General features: G+C 35.0%; 1 protein-coding gene across 2 annotated transcripts in view; it reads right to left on the minus strand.

The window, feature by feature from the left end:
• LOC106884109 (sialate O-acetylesterase) overlaps window positions 1–25,000 on the minus strand; it is a 66,831-nt gene that overhangs the window by 16,748 nt on the left and 25,083 nt on the right. For both annotated transcript variants that reach the window (XM_014935335.3, XM_089366579.1), the window contains 3 exons: window positions 10,012–10,343; window positions 4,764–4,902; window positions 4,230–4,398 (listed from right to left, as the gene is read on the minus strand). In XM_014935335.3, coding sequence (XP_014790821.1) covers window positions 4,230–4,398; window positions 4,764–4,902; window positions 10,012–10,343 — 640 coding nt within the window. The remainder of the gene's footprint in view (window positions 1–4,229; window positions 4,399–4,763; window positions 4,903–10,011; window positions 10,344–25,000) is intronic.

Genomic DNA, 25,000 nt, shown 5'->3' on the forward strand with positions numbered 1-25,000 from the left:
CGTAGAGGCTTCATCATTGACTCGACTCAATTGCTTTTCGTTTGTCAAGAAGCGTGTCCAGTTCACATTTCACTCACGAAGAATTTAGGAAAATTACATGATTAATCAGAGAATCCTTTAAATTAATTAATAATTTAAGTAAGGATTCCTCAGAATAAATTTAAATTCATGATTCGAGAGCCCAAATTAAATGCTTATAATGAACAATAACACAAAATCCCAGAAAATTTCTTCGAAATTGTGAACGACGCTATATTTGCATGTAAATATTTCAATCAAATATTAAAATTTATTCGCTGATGAACCTTTACTTAAATAATTAATTAACTAATTATTGTACAGAATTCTCAAGTTAATTAACTACTTTTCTTTAATTGACTTAAAAAGCGGAAAACCGAGGGTGTACGCTTCTTGACAAACAACAACTAACAGAGTTGGGTCAATACAAGGTCGTCTGCTATGTCGGATTCTACTTGGGTTTTCATATGTAACATCATCAGGAATTTAAATATATTTCCATGTTTAAGGGATAAGATGAGAACGTAAAGGACCGGAAAATAGGCTGGTAAGCGTTATAACTGACCTGCAAAAAATACTGCAATAATGATGATACTGATGATGATGATGATGATGATGAGGATGATGATGAGGATGATGATGATAATAATGTTTTCAAATTTCGGCTGAATACCATCAAATAGAATTCTCATTTTTCTGTCTGTACGCTATACTAAACTCGTTACAGTGGATGTATGTATGTATGTATGTATGTATGTATGTATGTATTTATTTTTTTCTACTATAAGCACAAGGCCTGAAATTTTGGGGAGGAGACTCGTCAATTATATCGACCTCCAATATTTCACTGATACTTAATTTATCAACTCCAAAAGGATAAATGACAAAAGTCGACCTCGGTGGAATTTTGAACTAAGCATTTCGTCCGGCGTGCTAACGATTCTACCAGTTCGCCGCCTTAGATTAGTTATAATTACATGACAGTGTGATAGATATCCATTTAACGAGGAGCCAATTTATAGAAGTTGATTGAAAAACTCATGAAAATAATATTTAGAAAAAAGGCCCACAGGTGAATTTGTTTTGGTGGTTCTGATACAGTAGTCCAAAATGTTGGCCTTTGAAAAGCAATTTGCTTAAGGTTATGGGCAACCTCAGGTACTTTTACAATCCATTATATGTATCTTAGGAAATATTGTGTGCAAAAGTACACTTTACAGATTTCGATGGTGAGATGAGATTAGTAATAAATATAGCCAAATATATTTACCAAATCTAGCTGCAAGGGCTTTTCAATAAACAATAATTTAATTTGAATTGAAATTGAATCAGTTTACAACGGTTTAGTAATGTATAATATTATACGAGGACTAAGTTATGATCGATTTGTAAAATCAGATTATTTTCAGAGATGAAAATAATAGAGCATGAATAGCTTAACTGAATTAATTTGATTGGTGTAGTTAACTGAGGTTCTTTTTAAGGACATTTCACTGCGTTTAAACGTTTTGTGAAATACATTTACTTTGTATGAATTTTTTGAGTGTAAACTGGACTTATCTGAAGAAGATTCAGAAAATCTGAAGTGTGAAGAAACTTTTTTGCGGAAGTTAGTCCTAAGGAAGTTGAATATAGCGCGAAACAAAAACAAAATCATAAAAATTCTAAAGGTTGTACTTGAGGAAGTAGTTTTCTTGTAGATTTGAGCAATTCAAAGAATTAGAGAAAGCAATATAACGAATTTTTTTGTTGCTGAATTCGAGAATGCTGTAGTTTTATGGGGTTATTTTGATGCCATATATTAATATAAAAATAACCTGATTTAGCATATTTCGCTGGTCTGGATTTAGATGCGTTTGAGTGGAGGAAATTGATATCTAGAAATGCAATTATCCGATTTTCAATCTAGTCGTAGGTGATTAAAAGGAAATTATGTTTAAGCATGTACAAATAACTGTAATTAAGTTCCAGGCTGTGGACCTTTGAGAACGAAAATTTAGGTGGTCTTAAAATTCTTGCAAAAACAGTCCGATCCGTTTTGTCGTCAGCGTATTCATGGGAAACATTGCTCTCAGCTTTACGAAGTAATAAAATTAATAATAAAAAACAAACAAACAAGAGAAATAAATGATATGATGCACTAAGAGCTACTTGCATAGCATTAATATAACCCGTTATAAAACTCCCATAAAAGAACCATATTCTCTAATTCAGCAACCGAAAATGTCAATAAATTTAAGATAACGTTAAAAATTTATTTTTATTATCCTAAATTTATGAGCATATTTTAAAATATCAAGTTAAATTTTATATCAAAACTCTTAGATTTATTAACATATTAGAAAAAAATATGGGCTATATATCTATAAACATTTACCTATAACTAAAATACATCTATAATTGTGACACTGCAAGAAAAGAATTACTAAAAATAATTTAAAACTTAATCAACACGACGTATGAAAAAGTACGCTATTACTATTTTTTGGTTGCTGCATTTAATAGTGTTCAATTACCCATGCTTATTCGATTACTAATCATAAACTATGTCTTTAAACATCTTTCAATTACTCAGTGATTAGAACTTGGTTTATACGTTTTATGGTTAATGCAATTTTAGGGTCTGATATAGCATAATTTTTTGACAATTATCAGAGCGCGAACCTCTCTTCCTGGTCATCAGTTCATGAGATGGTTGTGATACATAAACAGTTTTGAATCGGAATCGGAAAGAACCGTATGAAGAAGAAATGCGCATGTGCATACTTGTTTCGTAAAACGAAAGAGAATAGTATAAACGCAATGCACGTGTCAAAATAAAACGGAAGAGAAGAATAAAGGGGCAATGCGAATGTCTAACAAGTTATATGGTGGTCTGCATACCGCGTCTGACTCAATACACATCTGCAGCATCCTTTAACATATTATAACTATTAGGCTTCGGTTATAATAGTATCAACACGAGAACCAGAAATAAAATCAAAAGCGTGAGTTTAAACCAGCGGGTTTTTGCCCGTGTCGAGCACAAAGGTTTTTAAACAAAAGAACATGAGGGAAAGGAAAGCGTTTTCCTCAAACATTTATTTCATAATTCAAAACAATACTCAGACAGTGGATATTACCAAAGAAAACCAAATTCGGTTTACTGGCTGTTTGATCGGGAGTGAGTTTCTCTAAATTCTGGAAGTCAGACTCTTACAGTTACAATGTATTACACACATAAACACACAGAGTAATACAATATAGTCCACAGATGAAATCCAAAGATTCTCAGTATAGAAGACAGTAGTGCTAAAATAATACAAACATTGACTCCAATGTCTTTACAAGTGATCGATTCCACAAGCTCTAAATATTCATCGTCTGAAAGTCTCCACCTTTTGTTTTCTCTCGTTTCGAATGTATACATATATACATGTCTAGTATTTCAAACCCAAACTATTATATTTAATATATCTAATTTGTTTATCCGCATAATTTTCTATATAATAATAGAATATAAAAATTGACTGAAACAAAACAATTTTCTTCGTACACGCAGGTAAATTAATATTAATATTGATTTTACTCTGGTTGTATAATTATATTAAATCAGTTCTTAGGTTTCCATGATCCTGCATCCATAGTTAACGGTAGCTAAATGGTTATTGCGCTATATCAGTTTCTGAATCACTTTATACCAATGGGCCCATTTACGTCCTAATATATTCTACTGGATCGCATAATCATTTGCTATTTAAGAAAATTATATTGTCGTTTTATAATTCAATATTATTAGGTATTTTGTGTACTCTAGAAGTGTAACCAATTTATTGCCTCCGCCTTAGCAATGGCGAAGTATTGTTTTTCAGCCGTGTTTGTTTATTTATTTGTCCCAAGATATCTCAAGAACCACTGGATGGATTCGGATGAAACTTTCAGGAATGTTTGGCCTCGTGACTGGCACGAACTGATTAGATTTTAGGATCGATCCAGTACCGGAGAGAGCGGTGGAATTCATTTTTAGTATTCTTGCTTGTGAGAGTAGTCGAGTTATTCTCATTTTAAAAATCATCTCTGTCTAATCGTTGAGAGGATGTTGGTGTTGCCTTGGCGGAAGTTTGCGCTCTCTGAGTGCTCTTGTATATAAATCTTAACAGCGAAATTTTAAATGGATCCCCAAGGGTCAAAGGGATTCTGCTTGCGAAACAAAGCTTTAAATTAACACTCACGTTTCTGGACATTTGTTCAGAACTTCAGGTGAGGACCAACCCTCAATTGGAGTGCCACCATATGTAGAACTGACTAAACCAATAGGAATTCTGTGTTCTTCGTAGAGACGTCGACCATACATCCAACAGATGGCTGAGAAATACATCCAAGCTGACGACGCTAGTGCTTCTGTTGATAAAAATACAATTAAAACACGAGATCTACTATTTAAATATCAAATGTATTTCGCTGTTTTTCTCTCCCAATCTCATTAAAGCCGTATGACATATAACTATCCCACTGACTCTTCTATTTTATTTTTCAGTCAAACAGTAAATAGAACTTCATTATGCTCTTCTTCGAATTTTAAAGTATGAATAGTGTCTTTATTTGAAGTAAAATTAGTTGCTATTTTCAACATAACAAGCAACTATTTAGGTGCTACCTCAAACACTCATAGTGATTCGTTTAATACAATGATAATTAAATTTAAGAACAACCATGTACTATTGATCGACGAGAGCTTTGTGGAGGCATGAATTGTAGCTACTTACCAGGTGATGCAACTGACCATTGTTCTAGAGCACATTTGACGTCGTATTCCGGTTGATTAGCGGCCATATATGCTGTAGTAAATACTCGAATATGTGGGTAATGTATGGAACCTTTAGCCTCGTTGCTACCATTGAATGCCTACAAATATATAAAGAGAGAGAGACAGACATACAGAGACAGAGAGAGACAGACAGACAGAGACAGAGAGAGACAGACAGACAGAGACAGAGACAGAGAGAGAAAGAGAGAGGTTATGAGCGATAGTGGTGTCAATTAGACCCAGAGGTTTCAGGTAATGCTGAGTGAGTGCTATGGATAGACCACAGTTAAGCTCCAGGTTCGGTGATTATACGAATAAGGGGTCCAACGTAGGTCATATATCAGCGTGTGAATATAGGGATTTATTTTTCGTAATAAGATAAAAAACCAAGGCTGTGTCCAGTTTGGTTTTTTATCTCATTACGAAAAATAAATATTTATATATATATAAATATTAGTATTTCTAAGTCTCTCTAAAGGAGACTACGGCAGCGGTACTGGATATTAATAGTTATCGGCAAGCTAACATGGCAGTTTAGAAAAATAGGACGTAGATGTCAGAGCAGCTATGGGAAGCGGCTGACCTCCCCTGTTCGAAGGTTATAATGGACACAAGTTGGTATGTCACATAGCTCGCTAGAGGCAATGACCTCTTGGAGCTAATTAACGGCAGCATTCCTCCTATTGTTCTGGACTGCCATGTTAGCTTGGCGATAACTATTAATATATATATAAATACATACATGCGTACACAGAAACACATACATTCAGATTTTGAACTGAGTTCAATTATATTTATTTGGTTGAATTCTCATATGGTTACTTAAATTTCTTGTTCAAACGCTTATTCAGATGGTTATTTGATGTAAATTAAAGTACACCCAGCTGCTACTCTTTTAACGAGCGTAGACACGTGACACTTAAGTAATGGTGGACGACTTCAGCTTGGCTATATTTGATTTCAATTATTCCGACTGAAGTTGTCTTGTGCATAATACCTTTACATATACATAGACATAAGCATACACATTTGTGTGTGTGTGTGTGTGTGTGTGTGTGTGCGTGTGTGTATGTGTGTTTATGTATGTATGTAAATGCGTGGGAAGTAAATTTTGAGTCAAGTATAAGGTAATGCGAATATTCCGCAGACGTTCGTTGAAAATGACTGCTCTCCTCAAATCTGTTACAACAGCAGCAACAACCACAATGACGACGACGAGAACAAAAACAACAACAACAACAACAACAACAACAACAATAATGATTTCAAATTTTTACCACAAGGGCAGCTTGGGGGAGGGGATCAAGTCGATTACAACGACCCCAGTCTGCGTAACTGGTACTTATTTAATCGATTCCGAAAGGATGAAAGGCAAAGTCGACTTCGGCGGGATTTGAATTCAGAACGTAACGGCAGACGAAATACCGCTAGGTATTTCACCCGGCGCGCTAACGATTTTGCCAGCTAGCCGCCTTCCACAATAATGATGATAATAATAATAATAAGGGAAACTGAGGAACTATGACGATTTGAAATGGGAAATACGCAGGTTGTGGATAATGAAGAAAGTGGACGTAATGACAGTAGTGACTGGCAGGCTTAAAAGTATCAGTACTCGACTATCAACCTTACCACCTTCATAATAATAATAATAATAATAATAATAATAATAATAATAATCCTTTATACTATTGGCACATAACCTGGAATTTGAGGGGAGGGGGATAGTCGATCATATCAACACCAGTGCTTATTTGGTACTTAAGTTTTCGACCCAGAAAGGATGAAAGGCAAAGTCGACCTCAGCAGTATTTGAACTCAGAACGTAAAGAAGGGCGAAATGCCCGTCGTGCTAACGATTCTGCCAGCTCGCCGCCTTAACACAAATGTTGTTGTTGTTGTTATTATTATCGGCAACAACAACAATAATAATAACAATAGTAATAATAATAATAATAATAATAATAATAATAATAATAATAATAATAATAATAAAAATAATAATAATAATGTAGCTGTCGATAGCAAATACAAACGATAGCTTGCAAAATTTAAAATAGCCTCCACAGAAAAGCGTTTGACATGATATCACATTCTAGGATCATGGGGACTCTTTACATAATTAAAACTGCTCCAATACTAACAAAATACATGAACCATATAAAAGGAAAACAAACATATCAGTACTAATTAAAAATAAGATAAAAAAAATATAGCGCTGTATCCATAAAAATAATCGTCTAGGGAGACACATTATTCCTTCTAATGTTCTGCCAAGCCATGACTCTATTAATAAATTCGCTCAATGAAACGATCAATGGTTAAATATTTGCAAGTAATAATGCGCAGTTAAAAACCACTTTAAAATGTTTATAAATTTCGCAAAGACACACACGTAGAAAAATAAAAATAAAAATGTATAGGATTAAATGAATGTATCAGAACAACGACATAGAAAGGTAACCTAACAGGGGAAACATTAAATTATGTAGAGAAATTGAAGTCAATGAACTTGACCAAACCGCCTATTCAAATACCAAGTATAGATAAAAATGGATGAAAAGTCGAAGAAATGAAGAAAAAAATTTAAAAAGCATTGCATAAGTTGATGCTTGCTATTATTAAAATCTTAATTTAATGCTACGAATAAGGTAATAGAAGAATGATGATAGGTATGTATACATTAGCTGTACCAGTTACAAAGAGGAGATTCACCGTTTATATATTGAAAATTAGGAGTATTGAAGTGCTGAGACAGATAAACAAAAACCTACTCAGCATGTTGAGGTAATCGACCCGAAGAAGATCTATCTATCTATCTATCTATCTATCTATCTATCTATAACTGTCTGTCTGTCTATCTACACACACAGACACACACACACACACACACACACACATACACACACACACACACAGAGAAACACAAACACACATATATGCATACATGTATATATAAATATTTCTATGCAAATGGATACGCACATATACATACGTATAGATAGATAGATACATACATACATTCACACATATACACACACACATATCTATATACATATATACAGACATATATAGACATATATACATACATACATGTGCATAAGATGTGATCTAGTTCTAGGACATTAAATGTCCACGTTAGTGGCCAACGTCATATATAAATATGTATATATATAGATAGATGCATACATACATATATACATACGTAAATACATATATACTTACATACATACATATATAAATATATATATAGATATATTAGATAGATAGATAAACACATACATATATGCATACGTACATACATACATACATGCATACATGCATGCATGCATACATACATACATGCTTACATACATACGTACGTACGTACGTACGTACGTACGTACATAGACAAGAGCATAGAAGAAGAGAATCTAATGCGAATAGAAAAGTACTAAAACAGCAGTTCAAGAAAAATACTTGGAAGCAATCAAATGTAAAGTAATTAGTTTTGAAAGAAAAAAATTCTTTCTTTCTAATTAAGGAAGCAATTAAGTACAAATTGGCAACTAACTAAACTGAAGAAAATGATTTAAATAAGAACAAACAACGGACAAGTTTACATAGAAGCCAATAACAAAACATTTTTCTAAAATATACAGTAGGAAAAATGGAGTGTAAATCACGATGTGGTAAAAATCCTCCATATTCAATGGGCAGGAAGTAAAGTAGAGGGAAATGAATGACTGACTTAAATGTTCTGAGTTAAAAGAAAGAAAGAACAGGCTATTTTAGCTGAAGGAGATAAAATATTGACAAAAGCAAGATCATAATTTCTTTTTAAGGCCCATGGCTGTGTATTTTGATAAGAGGAAATTAATTGATAGCATCAGTCCTAATACTAGAGCAGTTCTTTATTTTATCGGCCCTCGTTAAGGACAAAAGCAATGTTGATGTTAAGAGTGTTTAACTCAGAAAGTAAACAGTCGGAATATATATATATTCTTCTATAAGAACACTACGATCAGTTTCAAGTGCAGAAAACATGAAAATCAAAGTAAGAAACGGGAAGTATCCAAGACAAATGGAGAATCCGGAGGTTGAACAAATGAATTAACTGGAATTTATAAACAAATTTACCACAAGATTTAGAGCACAGGACGAAAAGAAAAGACCAAATGTTTGATGATAGCTGCACAACAACAGTGTGGCAGGCAATTTCCGTAAACATTGCATCAATAAAATTTGAACAGATGAACAATGCCATATCTGGAAAATATAATGAAGCCATCATCACTTAGGTGTGAAGTATCGAAGAAAGAAACGATGTGAGGCCTTTAACAACGTGTTGCTGTTCGCTCATATATAATTACTTGCAGCAAGTGAAATCGAGACCTCTGAGAAGTGAAGTGGAAGGCTTGGTATAAAAGACGGGCTTAATACCACAGATTTGCTTGTCAGTTGTTTGACCTTAACAAATTGAGCATTCAGTTCAGCCTTGGTGGCTGACAATATGTGCATCTCTGATCATGAGCAGAAGTAGTGGGGGAGCATCATAGCCATGTGTTGAGATGAATTCTTTGAGGTTTGAATAATTCACCATTGAAAACATGGGTGTTTTGCTCAACATCCTTAAACAAAGTTTATTCAGGGACCTTTTGAGCGGGATGGGCTACTCGACCTGAAGAAAATTCTAACTGGGTTCCACCTGCAAGGTCATGCACTGTTTATCTTGATATGAGGTCACCATGTTGTGCACATATGGTTGTGAAGCATGTGCCTGGTGTACCCTTATCAGACGGGTAGTCATGATGGGAATATTGGGCTTCGTATATTTTACCCCAGTGTCACTTTGATGGCATGCACTGCTCTCTCATTCAATAATAATAATAATAATGATAGTAATAATAACAATAATGATAGCTAACAACTTTGTGCACAAACAAATGTTCGTGAGAAGGGGCAGGTTGATTACATCGGCCCAAGTAGTCAACTGGTATTTATTGTATCGACCCCGAAGGCATGAAAGGCAAAGTCGACCTTGGTAGAGTTTGAACCCAGAAAATACAGCCGAAAGAAATGCGACTATGCAATTTTTTCAGCGTGCTAATGGTTCTGCCAATAATAATAATAATAATAATAATAATAATAATGACACTGAGGCATAATGCCATATATTTTATAACTCCATCGACTCTAGAAATATGAAAGACAAAGCTAGTACTTACCATCATTGTCGTAAACTGCATATTACTTTGACCGGAACATATCCATACATCTCCAAACAAAACATTAACCAGTCTGATAGTGGACAGAGATGACTGGACAGTGATAACATGTGGTCCACCAGCTTCCTTTGCGGGTAATTTCACGGTCCATATACTGGCATTGATAACCGGATGAAAATAACTAGTCGTCTTCAGTACGATGATATCATCTATTTTAATGGTGAGGTTGGTGTTGCTGTGTGTTGAATATCCCCAAATGATAGCTCGCTGTGGAGATCTTTGTAACACCATGTTGTTACTGTAGTAAGTGGCAAATCGGATGTTTTGACTACCTAATAAATAAAATAATGTAAAAGGGATAAAAGACAGATAAATAGCAAAATAATACAACGTGCTAGTAGTTGCTGTGATGTTTGAACGCTTGGTGAACTTGACTCGGCTGATTGGAAATATTGAACCTGTTTTGGCGACATTCGGTTTTAGTTTTGGAGGCAAACACAGATCGCGGGTTCGAATCTCAGACCGGGTGATGTGTGTGTTTATGAGCGAAACATGCGGCACCTGCAAAAGGTAATGGCGAACTTCTGCTGACTCTTTCGCCACAACTTTCACTCTCCCCTCATGCATCTAGCGGCTCACCTGCGACGGACCGGTGTACCGTCCAAGTGGGGTACCTATGCACCAATGAAACCGGGAAACCGGCCCTTATGAGCCAGGCATGTCTCGAGAAGGAAAAAAAAAACAAAAAAACAACAGCAACAGTGGTTCTTAACCATTTTTGTTTTTTTTATGGATCCCTTTGATTACTATTTAGGTCGGGTGGACCGCATAGCCATTCGATGTTTAAAAACTAGTTTTATAGATTAAGTTAAGTTAAAGCGCCCCTTCTCGTGTCATGTCGACTCATAAGGGCAAATTTCCCAGTTTCAGTGGCGTTAAATTCCCCACCTGGACGGGACGCCAGTTTGTTGCAGGAATACTCATTTTTGCCAGCTGAGTGGACTGGAAGAACGTGAAATGAAGTGTTTTGCACAAGAACACAACGTGTCGCCCGGTCCAGGAATCGAAATCGCAATCTTACGATCATGAGTCCAACCCCCTAACCACTAAACCACGCGCCTCCCCACGTTTTATAGATACTTATTTCAAATTCCAATTTTGGTTTTCACCCATTCACTTGTGTATTTTGAGCTATGGAAAACATTAAAGAAACTTAACTGTTTCTCTCAATAAACACATCTAAAGCTACATTTTTCCATCGACCCTTAATATACTACTCTGAATCTCCAGTTTGTCGTCTAGCTTGCACGGGCCCTAAAATCTTATGTGGACCCCAGGGGTATATTGATCTCGGTCGAAAACCACAGGGCTAAGTCATTCTTGTTCGCCCAACATATGGTCAAAATTACTGTTTTCTGAAGTCTGTGTGCGTTTGTGTTCGCACAAAGGTTTTTCTATCAGCTCATGAAAGACAGCTATGTAAGCACAAAAAGTTATTTGCCAAAAACGATATTGTTGTTATTAATTGTATTTATTAAAAGACAAACTTTTATCTATTTTTGTTAACTAAATAGTCGGTTTGTCAAATATCACGTTTGCACATCATTAATCTACGTCATCTCACATATTCTGTTCCAGTTTTGTGCAGCTGAAGCCATGTTTAGCAGACGCTATTCATATAATAAAGTTTAAGATCTGATTCAAATTCTGTAGATAGCTTAGTGAGTTTTTATTGAAAAAATAAATATCGATTCACTGTGAAATTCAAAAGAATCGAAGGGCGTAAAAGAAAAAGAGAGAAAAAAAAACTGTTAGTTTGTTTAAAGTTGAATAGTTTAACTAAATAGTAACAACTGATACATCGAAAGCTCGTTAGGTCATGAAAGTTCAGCTGCGAGAAATATTTATGAGTGACTTGGAAATTGGAGTTTTTTTTTTCTTTTTCTTTTTTGTATTGTCGTGATACGAAAATTGCTGGAAAATATTTGCAAGTAGAAAGAAAGATATTTGGAAACTACAGACATACTTTCAACAAAATATTTTGTCTGAATTTCAGATTCACATCTAAACGTTATGAGCATAACTTTTTTGCATTCAATGTCTATGTATATTCTATGCAAAAGTTTATGCAACAAACCCCTCTATTACTCAATACCAGTGTGTTACGCATGCTACGATTCAGTGCAGATGAGCGAGAGCGAAAGTGATCAAACCTCAAAGAGATCAAAGCGTGTTGTTATCCTTCAAAATGAAAAGATCGTCACTTTAGTTCAGCTCATCTAGAAGAATATTGTAAAGTATGTTCAACTCCAAGACATCTGGAGAATCAAAAAAATATGTTTAAATTTCTATAAACTATCAATTTTATTTCGGAGAAAGACATTGTAATAGAGATAACATCAGTAAATTTTCACAAGTTGATAATTGTTGAAAACACAATCATGACTTTCAACAAAATTTCCAATCTGTACATGAAATGCAGATTTAAAGATTCTACTGATTATAAAACGTTTTCTTTTTGTAAATATATTTTTGAGGAGTAGTTCAGCTGCAGGCGTACGATTCTTCTATTTTATCAGCATCATAAGGTTCATGAAGAAAAGGAAACCGAACATCATAAAAAGACTTAGAATTAGATTTTGCGCCTGATGGAGCATCGGGATTCTTGGGGAGAGTTAGTTGTACCATAGCAATGCGTAGTTTAGCAACAACTATGCAATACACGGAGAAAATCTCAAGATCTGTGATGCACGGATAGAAGAGAAGTTAACAAGCGAAATTGATACTTTCATGAGAAGAATCTATAGCGTTTTCTCGATTTAAACATAAAAGTTCTATACTTGAAGAATTTGCAGAGGCTTCTGAAAATCAAGCTGTAGCGCTCAGATCACTTACTGAAGTTAAAAGGCTATCAAGACACTTTGCTTTGCAGACAATAGTAAAACGTTATACGGTACCGATCATATTCTTTGAAGAAGCTAAATCAAATGGCCCGTTGGCTAAATTCCGTCACATGAAATTGATAAACATTACATAAAATATAACTAAAATTTTAAGAGATGTTTTGAAGAACTGGATGAACTGTAGAAGATCCCCACAACGATCGATTCAGCTCATTTTGTACGAGGCACAACTGTCAAAATAATAATGTTGTATCTAAGAGACTACATTTCGAAATATTAACCGTCGACTCTCGTATCCTGTTGATTTTACAAATGATTTCTGTGCTTATTAAGAAGAAAGTTTTTCTGAAAATGTGGTACGAATCAGGATATCTCTGTCATTGCAGGTTGTAACCTTGCATTTTGCCATGAACAAGATAATTCCTTTTGCATAAAATGTGATTTCTAGCTGAAAATATTAAACTATATTTACTATTCAAATTTTCTGTACAATATAACAATTACATCTAAGTTGATTTCAACCTTTAATGAAATAGTATCATTTGTACTTCAAACGGAGCAGTTTTATTACCTTTCAATGTTGCAGGTTATTTTGGGAAACTTTTTGTTTCATTTATTGGGGTACGCGACGTTGCAGTTGAATACCTCAATTTTAAAAGATATAGCACTTTTAGGATATTGACAATCAAAAGCTATCAGTTGGATGGAGGTTCTGTTAATCTAAATTTTTCAATTGGCATGAAATCATTAAGAGATAAACCCCAGTCTCTGTCTCCAACTACAGATATACTATCGCTTCTCTTTCTCTTCTCTCAGCATACTACAACGACCTCTCTTCTTTATAGCTGGCTAGTCTTGTACCGCCTGCCGTCAGACCCAACTCTGACCCGTCTCTCCACCTCACCACATTGTTGTTGCAGTGAATACTCTGTCTTGAATAACCGGTGTGTCCAGGCCTTCCTCCCGAGAACATCGACTCTGGAAGTTTCCTTGCCTTTGTACGACATATAAGTGTTGATCTACAACATTCTAAACAGATTCTTAACGTCATCACCCACAACAGACCTAAAATAATCACGTTCCCTGCCCTTTCGCCTAAACCAGTGGTCCTCAACCATTTTTTACACATGAACCTTTTTATTCCTATTTTATTAAGCTGCATCTCCCTAAAGCCATTCAATGTTAAAAAAAATCCTATTATATTATTATTATTAAATATTAATAGAAATTGTATCAATCATTGTTAAAATATGTTGTGTATTGTTGAAGTACAGGGATGAGTCAAAAAGTAATGCCATTTTGTTAAGGAACATGTATCATGCATCAAAATGAAGCTGGACCTCTGTGGATCACATCCGTACTTCTCAACACAGTCACCGTTTCTCTCAATAGCAATGTTCCATCTTCGAATGAGACCATGTATCTCTGCCCCCTGAAATTCTGTTGACTGTTCTTTGAGCCACTTCCTCGTCACTGGACTATCATCTCTTCGGCCCCATGAAAGAGGGTTTGAGAAGCAAACATTATTTCAGTGACAAGGAAGTGAAAACTAATCAAAAAGTAGGGATGTTGAGAAGTAGGGCATTTGATCCACAGAGGACCAGCTTCATTTTGATGTATGATACATGTTCCTGTGTTGGTAATTATACCTGTCCTAAACAAAAATGGCATTACTTTTTGACTCACCCTCTTATAACTAATTCATTGCACATAAAATTTAACAAAACCTTATATAAAACCCGAAGGGCCATATGAACCTGGACCAGGTTTAGAACCACTGACTTTCACTAAGCATTCAAAAATTGTAACTAGAGGAGAATGAAAATAAAACAGAATATCCTCTGTATATTTTTCAATGGTACAACTTGCGTCATATTTACAGAAGAAATGAGTTCGAATCACGCGGCCAGCCTTTGACTTTACTTTTAGAAATTGAAACTGTGAGCACAACCCCTAGCCACTGAGCTATGACCCTTCACACACACACGCACACACACACACACACACACATACACACACACACACACACGCACATACACACACACACGCACGCACACATGCACACGCACACAATATTCTATGTTGGTTATGTCAAATATTTGTAAGCCACAGAAACTGGGCTGTGTCTGAAGGCTTTCGCAGTTAAAACATGTGGTTAGATTTTAAAGTGGCTTTGTAGTTGAACGAGTTTTGATTTGAATATTTCTAGTAGCTTCGCATGTTTCAATTCACATGTTATATTATTAATAAATATCGTGGGAAGTGATGATGGGTGTTATTAATTTATTTCCACATTGTATCACATAAAGATAAGAAATACTCATTGATGTTTTATTTAATGGTATAACAAACTAAACAGTTGCTCAAAGTACCGAATATAATCTTAAATAAATAAGTTACTTCGTAGAAAGCAATCATACTTGTATTATATTAAAACGGTGGGTGGGAGTGAAAGTAAACGTCACTTGACAAAAATCTAGGCGAGCAATTCTTTTTTTCTAAAAGAGGAAACATGAAAATATTTTAAGGAATTTATCAAAGGAAAACTTATTAAATTTAAAGAAAAAAACTTTATTAACTTTGGTTTGTTTTATTAAAAGTTTATAAAAATCTAATAAATTTTCTTTTGATAAAATTCTTAAATATCTATAAGCTTAGAGTAGTTTCGATAAGTTTATTTTATTAAAATTTCTAAAAATATTTTTAATATACTTCCTTTAAAATAATTTTTGTACATAGAGTGGGGATGTTTGTCGGCGGTGGATTTACTAGGGCCTCATTAAAACATGCCAATGCAGTTTTATTAGCTGTGTGATGTAAGCTGTGCAAAATTATTCTGTAACTTTTGAAAGTTTACGGTTGCACAAGAATGCAGTGCAAACATAGTTACGTCACAAGAAAATCATTGGTTTCAAGTTTTTTAGCTCCGGTCTTTGCAATCTCAGGGAATGGTGTCAGTCGATCACATCGAACCCAATGCTCTGCTGGTATTTATTTTATCGACTTCGAATGGATGAAAAGCAAAGTTGACATCAGTGGAATTTGAACTCAGAGCATAAATCCGGACGAAATGTCGCTAGGTATCTTGTCCGGCGTGCTAACAACTTTGCCAGCTCACCGCTTTAGATCACGAGAAAATATCCATTATTTACATTATTTATATTTGACGGATACTTGTCCTCATTTTGTTTGTTATTAACACAAAGTTTCGGCTGATATACCCTCCAGCCTTCATCAGGTGTCTTGGGGAATTTTCGAACTTGGTTTCTCATTCTTAAGGTACTATTCGATGCTGCTGCTGTTGTTGTTGTTGTTATTATTATTATTATTATTATTATTATTATTATTATTATTATTTTTCAGGTCACTGCTTGGAATCGAACACGGAATATTGGGGTTAGTAGCCCACGCTCTTAACCACTATGCCCTATGGCGTAGTGGTTAAGAGAGCGGGCTACTAACCACAAGATTCCAAGTTCGATTCCAAGCAGTGACCTGAATAATAATAATAATAACAACAACAACATCATCGAAAAATACCTTAAGAATAAGAAACCAGGTTCGAAATTTCCCCAAGACACCTCATGAAGGCTGGAAGGTATATCAGCCGAAACAGTTGTGTTAACAACAAACAAGATGAGGACAAATATCCGTCAAATATAATTCATGTAAATAATGTACATAATTCTTCATCTCTTAAATATAGAACTGAGAAAATATCCGTTTTAAATTTTGGCTCAAGCCCTGAAATTTCGGGCAATGGGTTAAATCAATTTTTATCGAATCCAATGCTCAACTAGTATTTATTTTATCGATCCGGAAAGGATGGCAGGCAAAGTCGATCTCGGAGAAATTTGAACTCAGAGTGTAAAGTTGGACGAAATGGTGCTAAGTATTTTGTCCGCCGTGCTAATGATCCTGCCAGGTCGTCGCCTTACATCACGAGAAATTATTGCATAATGCTTTTGGTCATCTACAGAAATACATGCTTTTAGTCAACGTTAAGTATACATGCTGTGATGAGGTTGATATCGATAATGCTTTCTAATTTAGGAACACAACCGGCAATTCTTAATGGGAGGCAAGCAGTTAGTCGATAACATCCACCACTTTGCTTCACTGGTACCTTATATAATCGAATTCGATATGATGAAAGGAAAAAGCTTTCAGATTATAAAGATTGTTGATATTGATAAGACTTTCTAATTGAGACGTAATATTTTGTCTTTTACAATTTACATGTCTCAGTCATTATTAGACAGCGGCCATGCTGGAGCGTCGCCTTGAAGAATTTTAGTCCAATGAATCGATCCCAGTACTTATATTTTTTTCTTTTAAAAGCATGGTATTTATTTTATCAGTCAGTTTTGCCGAACCGCTGTACTATGGGGCTGTAAACACAACAATTCCGGTTGTCAATTAGTGAGGACACACACACACACACACACACACACACACACACACAATATTTTGCTCCTGTTGCCGATGTTTTTTCATCTGCTATTGTTACTGACTCTATAGTCTCTGTGGTCGCTCTTTTCTTCACTAATGTTTGTATTTCTTCAACCGTTGTTATTGCCACCTTCCTTCAGGTCTATATTTAAGAGATGAGGAATTATGTGCATTATTTAAAATTGACAGATATTTGTCCTCATTTTGTTTGTGGTTAACACAACGTTTCGGCTGATATACCCTCTAGCCTTCATCAGGTGTCTTGGGGGAGTTTCGAACGTGGGTTCTCATACCTAAGGTATTTTTCGATATTGTTGATACAATTATTACTATTATTACTATTATTATCATTATTCAGATCACTGCTTGGAATCGATCTCGGAATCTTGGGGTTAGTAGCCCGCGCTCTTAACCACTACGTGACATGCTTAGTGGTATTTCGTCTTTCTTTACGTTCCACCGAGGTCGACTTTGCTTTTCATCCTTTCGGGGTCGACAAATTAAGTATCAGTTACGTAATGGGTCGGGCCAATCGACTGGCCCCCTCCCCCCAAAATTTCGGGTCTTGTGTCTAGAGCAGAAAAGATTAAGTTAGTTTTCTTTTTTCATATCGAATAAAACGGCCCCTATTAGGCAGCAGATAGTGACATTTGATGGTATATCTACCACCTTTACTTTTTCCACAATCCAGCCAAGGTAGATCTGAATTAGCCATTCTGTCACAAGCAGCATCAAAGCTACAACACGACAAAAAAATTGTAGGGGCTAAAATATATGCTACTTGAAGGAGATGTTTCGACATGGTTTTGCCGAAATTTCCGAGTGACGTAGTTAGAAAGTATTCTACCTTAAAATCTACTTACATCGACCCCAGTGCTTAACTGAGTTGCACCCGTATTTCAAAGGGCCAGCCTTGTCACACTCTGTGTCACGCTGAATCTCCTTCAGAATTACGTTAAGGGTACACGTGTCTGTGGAGTGCTCAGCCACATGCACATTAATTCCCCGAGCAGTCTGTTCCGCTGATCGCATCAGATGGAACCCTCGACGTCGTAACCGACAGAGTGACAGCTATTAGTTAGTTAACCACTGGGGTCGCTGTAATCGGTAATCCCCAACTCCGAAAATTGCTGGCCTTGTACCAAAATTTAAATTTAATATCAGTGGTGTTGCTATTTAGTGGAGGCGCAATGGCCCAGTGGTTAGGGCAGCGGACTCGCGGTCGTAGGACTGCGGTTTCGATTCCCAGACCGGCCGTTGTGAGTGTTTATTGAGTGAAAACACCCAAAGCTCCATTAGGCTCCGGCAGGGGATTGTGGCGAACCCTGCTGTACTCTTTCACCACAACTTTCTCTCATTGTTTCTGTTGTATCTGTATTTCAAAAGGGCCATCCTTGTCACACTCTGTGTCACGCTGAATCTCCCCGAGAACTACGTTAAGGCTACACGTGTCTGTGGAGTACTCAACCACTTGCACGTTAATTTCCCGAGCAGGCTGTCCCGTTGATCGGATCAACAGGAACGCTCGTCGGCTTAACCGACGGAGTGCTGTTACTATTGTTGTTGCTCCTGCTGCTGTAGCAGTCTTTTCTTTACTTTTACCTCCATCGTCGTGTTGTTGTTGCTGTCGTCGTCGTGTTGTAGCTTTGATGCTGCTTTTGCTAACGATAGCGATAATAGTGGTATCACTGTCAATTCTTTGACTTTCGAAGCCATTGCTGTCATTGGTTGCTGTTGTTGCCGCCAATATAGTTGTTATGTGTTGCGCTGCTGGTGGTGGTTGCATTTGGCATGTTGTTTTCGGTGTTGCTTTTTGCTGTATAGCATATTATTTTTGTTGTTGTCTTTGTTGGTGGTGGTAGTGTCTGTTGCTGCAATACCATTAACTGTACATATTGTGAGAAGAAGCTGTGGGGAATCAATTATGTAGTCTCCGTCCCAACAACAGTCCATACTCTCCATTTATAATATCATGTAATTTTTTTTTTTTTCGTTTTTTTTTTTTTTTTTTCGTTTTTCTTTTTGAAGAATAGGTAATTTCAAGAAAGGAAAGTTAGAAGTTCCGCGCCCCGAAGGGGAAGAAAACGTAACTGTTCACTTCCGCAGAATCTTGGTCAGTGAAATCGATTTTAAAGAGCACAGTTTAACGAACAAAGAACTTAGGAACGATCTGAAATGGTGTCTTCACGATAGAAAAAAAAAAAACGACAAGAACAACAATGACAAAAAGAACAACAACAACAACAACAACAATAATCAATGCATCATAAAATTTGCTGCATTTTTCTAAATACATTTACCACTATTGCAGAGAATCGTTTGAGCATCAGACACAGGGCTGTTTACGATGCGAGTTCAAATCGCAGTCCATATTTACTTTGCATTCTTACTGCGTCAACAAATTAAAGTAACTTCTATTTATTGCGGCAGCTATGATCGACTAAAGTCCTTCTCCTCTAAAATTTAAGAATTTGTTCCCATCTTAGAAATCTAAATTGTACGGCTTCATAATTTGTTTAGTTTTCTTCCCTTTCGTTTCTCTAATCTCTGCAGCTATTTTAGTTCTCGAAATCACACATTAACTCACACAAACACACGCGAGCGCTCACACAAGCCCAGACACACACACACATCTTTCTCTATGACGCCTATGACAAGCCTTTTCGTTTACTCATCACAAACTAGCATGATATGATCAAACAGTTATTGATAGCTTATCTTAATTAAATACTGGATAGTATCGAATTTTAAAATTAAAATACGTTTCTATAATAATGTTCTTAAATTTGCTGGCTTCAATTTTTATGGCTTTATAAATAACGATGATAGATTCTGACATTCTCTTTTCTTACTTTGTAATATAATTGATGTTCAGTCAGTTTCTCAATTTTAACACTCCCATTCTCTCACAAAAATATACACATATACCACATATAAACACAGATTTATACACTTGTGTTTGTGGGTGTGTGTGTGTCTAGTTAAGCTTACATAGAGGCATGTATCTTAGTGGTTCGTGTATTCATTTCACGATCGTTCCGTTGATCGGATCGAGAGGAATCATCGTCGTCACAACCGAGGGAATGTCGATTAAACTGACATATGCATGGAAAAGTATTTCCACAAAAAATCCATATCAAATTTAATATGTACCTCGATTATTTCGATTCATGTACTGTTTTTGTAACAAAATCTGTCTGTCAGTCTCTTCAGTATCTCTCTGCACACACACACACACACACACACACACGTATATATATATATATATATATATATATATATATATATATATATATATATATATATATATATATATATATATATATATATAAACATATGTATATACATATGTGTGTCTGTGTGTACGTGCATGTTGTGCTAAGTCAGTTTTTGAATTTGATCATACGAAAAATTTTATTTGATATTTATTCCCGGTGGAAACTCCTTAATAATACAATTTATTCTCGTAGATTTTCGTGCCTTCGATACATTTCTAAGAGAAGCTGTTTCGAATCTAAGCACATCCTCCACACATATATATCAATATTCTTTTCTACTCTAGGTACAAAGCACGAACATTTTGGGGAGGGGGCCGGTCGATTAGATCGACTCCATTACGCAACTGGTACTTAATTTATCGATCCCGAAAGGATGAAAGGTAAAGTCGACCTCCGTGGAATTTGAATGCAGAACGTAAAAATAGACGAAATACGTGGGGTGTATGAAAAGTTTTGAGCCTTGAAGTCTTGTACCTTCATCAGAAGTTTTGTACCATGTTTTTTTCTTTCTTTCAGACTCAAGACTTTTCATACATCCCTCGTACCGCTAAGCATCTCACCCGGCGTGCTAACGTTTCTGGTACTTAATTCATCGACTCCGAAAGGATGAAAGGCAAAGTCGACCTCGGCGGAATTTAAACTCAGAGCGTAAAAAGACAGACGAAATACCGCTAAGCATTTTGAACGACGTGCTAACGTTTCTTATAGGAGACAAATAAGGACAGACAAAGGGATAAAGCCGATTACATCGACCCCAGTGCGTAATAGGAACTTATTTAATCGACCCCGAAGGATGAAAGGCTAAGTGGACATCGTAACGGCAGACGAAATATGGCTAAGCATTTCGCCCTGCGTGCTAACGATTGCGCCAGCACGCCGCCGTAAGGTTTAAAACAGTTGAGAAAGAGTTGGTAGAGGCAACAACAAAGATTATCAGAACGAAATATTAGCAATGATATTTATATGAGAAGTTATTCGAATTTATCAGAGGAGGAGGTTTTGAAATGTTCCTGGCTCTCGTTAAAATAAAATAAAGAGTGATAAGGTAATTATGATTTTATTCAACACATTCTCCTCACAGATTCGCACACTTATTGCAGTTGTCCTTCAGTTTTCTAAGCCTTGGAAAAGAATTCGGAAAGTTGGGCCTCCAAACAGGCCTTTCGCAATAAACTTAAAACCAGGAACTTTTCAACACCGCTTCGTATATTCTATGCGCGTATTACATTCTGTGCATTCATGCAGAAAACGCCACGTACATATTTGTGCGCGTGTGTGTGTGACCATGACATATATATATATATATATATATATATATATATATATATATATATATATATATATATATATATATATATATATATATATATATATATATATATGTATATATATCTATATATATATATATATATATATATATATATATATATATATATATATATATATATATATATATATATATATATATATATATATATATTTAAGAATTTAAGGATTGGAGAAAACGCATGTTATAATTGCATACTTTATTCCTACATATGTTTCAAAGGATTACAACCTGTGTGATCCATAGGGATCTTTGATATTAAAATTGTAACCTTCTCATCAGGGAAAGCATGGGAATCATCTTAAACGTAAGACATCATGACCGATTATGAAACATATGTAGGAATAAAGTATGCAATTATAACATGCGTTTTCTCCAATCCTTAAATTGTTAAATATACTCAAATACCCAAAATTTCAAGGAGTTCCTGCCTTAAAAACAGGAGCTAACCACAGTTATTTTGTGTTCTTTGCTACGTTGGTTTCTATTAACCCATTTATTCTATCAGAAAAATTTTTATTCATTAAGATAGAAGAAATACACATAATTATATATATATATATATATATATATATATATATATATATATATATATATATATATATATATATATATATCAACACAAAAACACACACGCACGGGAGTATATATATAATTTTCCGCGAACCAATTAATCTACACTTTCTGGAATGGGAGATAATTTCAGGCAGGTAAGAATTTAATTTGTATTTTATGAAATATACCTTATTCAGCATTTTGTTTATTTAAGAGAACTGCTGATACTCGAGATAATCCACACGCTCCTCATATGGAGTTGATATCGTTTGCCACCTAGTAATTGGCCTGCCGTTTCTACAAGTGGAGATAAGCTTTTTCACTTTTTTTTTCAAATATATTCCACAGGTCTCTGGAATTTATTTCTCTTTGTTTATACCAGTTACATCTATCTATCTATCTATCTATCTATCTATCTATCTATCTATCTATCTATCTATCTATCTATCTATCTATCTATCTATCTGTCTGTATGTCTGTATGTCTGTCTGTCTGTGTATATACATATGTGAGTGTGTGTGTACATACATATATATATATATATATATATATATATATATATATATATATATATATATATATATATATATATATATATATATATATATATATATATATTACAAATATATACTTATAAATATGCACTGAAATATAGATATACACGCATATATAGTTACGCTTATACATATATGTATGTATAAACACAAATTTGCACATGAAAAACAAAAGATTAACATAATATTACAAATACAGTTAGAGCTATATATACTTACATTCATAGACCTAAATTCACATTAAGATGAATTTATTTCAATACATATATTAACGTTTTGCAAAACTGAAACACGTAACTGATACACACAGACAAAACTAAAAGGAAACCCATAAAAGAAATTTTCAAAAACAATTTTTATACCATAATGAATTTGAAAATATATTATCAAGAAGGTAAACTCAGAATACGGAATAATAATGAAAACCATAAAGTTCAAAGTAAATCGGCGGAGATAGAATAGCATGAAACATGATTATGCTACAATAGATATTTGAATAAATATATAAGCTTCTAAATAGATGGATATTAAATATATAACGATAAACACACGTACACTCACGCACACATACACACGTATCTTTAGAATGTTGTAATTTCAAAATGTTCCCTCCTCCCAATAAATAAATAAAATATAAAAAATTTGGAAACTGTGCGCTATCATACTTGGAATACTCCACGCATGATATGACAGGGATATATCATTTTAAAGTACAAATTTTGTATTCCCAGTCAACTAGAATTTCCTTATAATTTGCCTTATAAATGCTTTATAATATTTTGTGCAACACTGCCGTAATTTACATGACTGCTTTAAATATATATACGATGTGAATTACAGAAGTTTCCAGACTTTTCAAATTGTGATAATAAAAATGTGCTGGATTTTTGCAATCTTAGTTTATCGTTGCTAATCATTTAATAATCCGAACTGCCGCATTTTTATTCCAGATTGAAACAGACGGCTTTTACAGCGCTGTTTGTCAAAACCTACTCGACACTGCTCGTCAATATTTAATCCTGGTCACACTCAGCTTGACAGAGATGGACATCAAAACTATCTCTCACCCACGCTACATTCTAGATGTTGTTCCCTATGACTTTTCGGGGTTCTTCAAACTGAAAGAAAAACTCAAGGGCAGTCTCTTTGAAAACACGTAGAAAATGGAGACTGCGACAAGAGTATCGGACATCATTTTGGAGGATTCAATAGGGCTTGTCACGAAGTGGCTTCAGCGCTACAAGAAATGCATTGAAGAAAGAGGATACGACATGGAAGGCGAATAGTGTATAGTACATCTTTCGAATTAATAAACGTCGCTCTTGATAAAGTCTCAGATCTTCTTAAATGCACCTCGTATTTATCAAATTAACTTTTCCCCAATGTCTCATTGCTCTGTTCAAGGATATGAAATATTTTGAAATTTAGTATTTCGAGCTAAAATTAATCGGGAAGATTCACATGAATTTTGTTTCCGAAAAGACCTGACAGTGTGCAAGATTTCAGCTGTGCCGTTGACAAGCAGTCGACAGCAGCTAAGAATATTGACACATTCCCTTTTACATGTAAACGTACGAAATACGTAGGCGCGCGTACGTACACCCACACCCACACGCACACGTACACACATGTTATGCATATGTGTGTGTGGTTTATACCTGTGGATATATACATATTTACGTTTGATATGTGTGTATACATAAATTCCCCAGTTTAATATTGGTTTTATTAACCTTAAGACAGGCAACGCCCCATACCAACGTATATATACGAACACACACACACACACACGCACACACACACACACACACACACACGCAAATACACACGTGCACACACACACATATGTATATGAATACTTATATGTTTGCACATACATAAGTATATATTTATGTATATAAACACAGGTATCTTTGCATA

The sequence above is a fragment of the Octopus bimaculoides genome, chromosome 19 (genome assembly GCF_046866305.1).
Source record: "Octopus bimaculoides isolate indiv1 chromosome 19, ASM4686630v1, whole genome shotgun sequence".
NCBI lineage: Eukaryota > Metazoa > Mollusca > Cephalopoda > Octopoda > Octopodidae > Octopus > Octopus bimaculoides.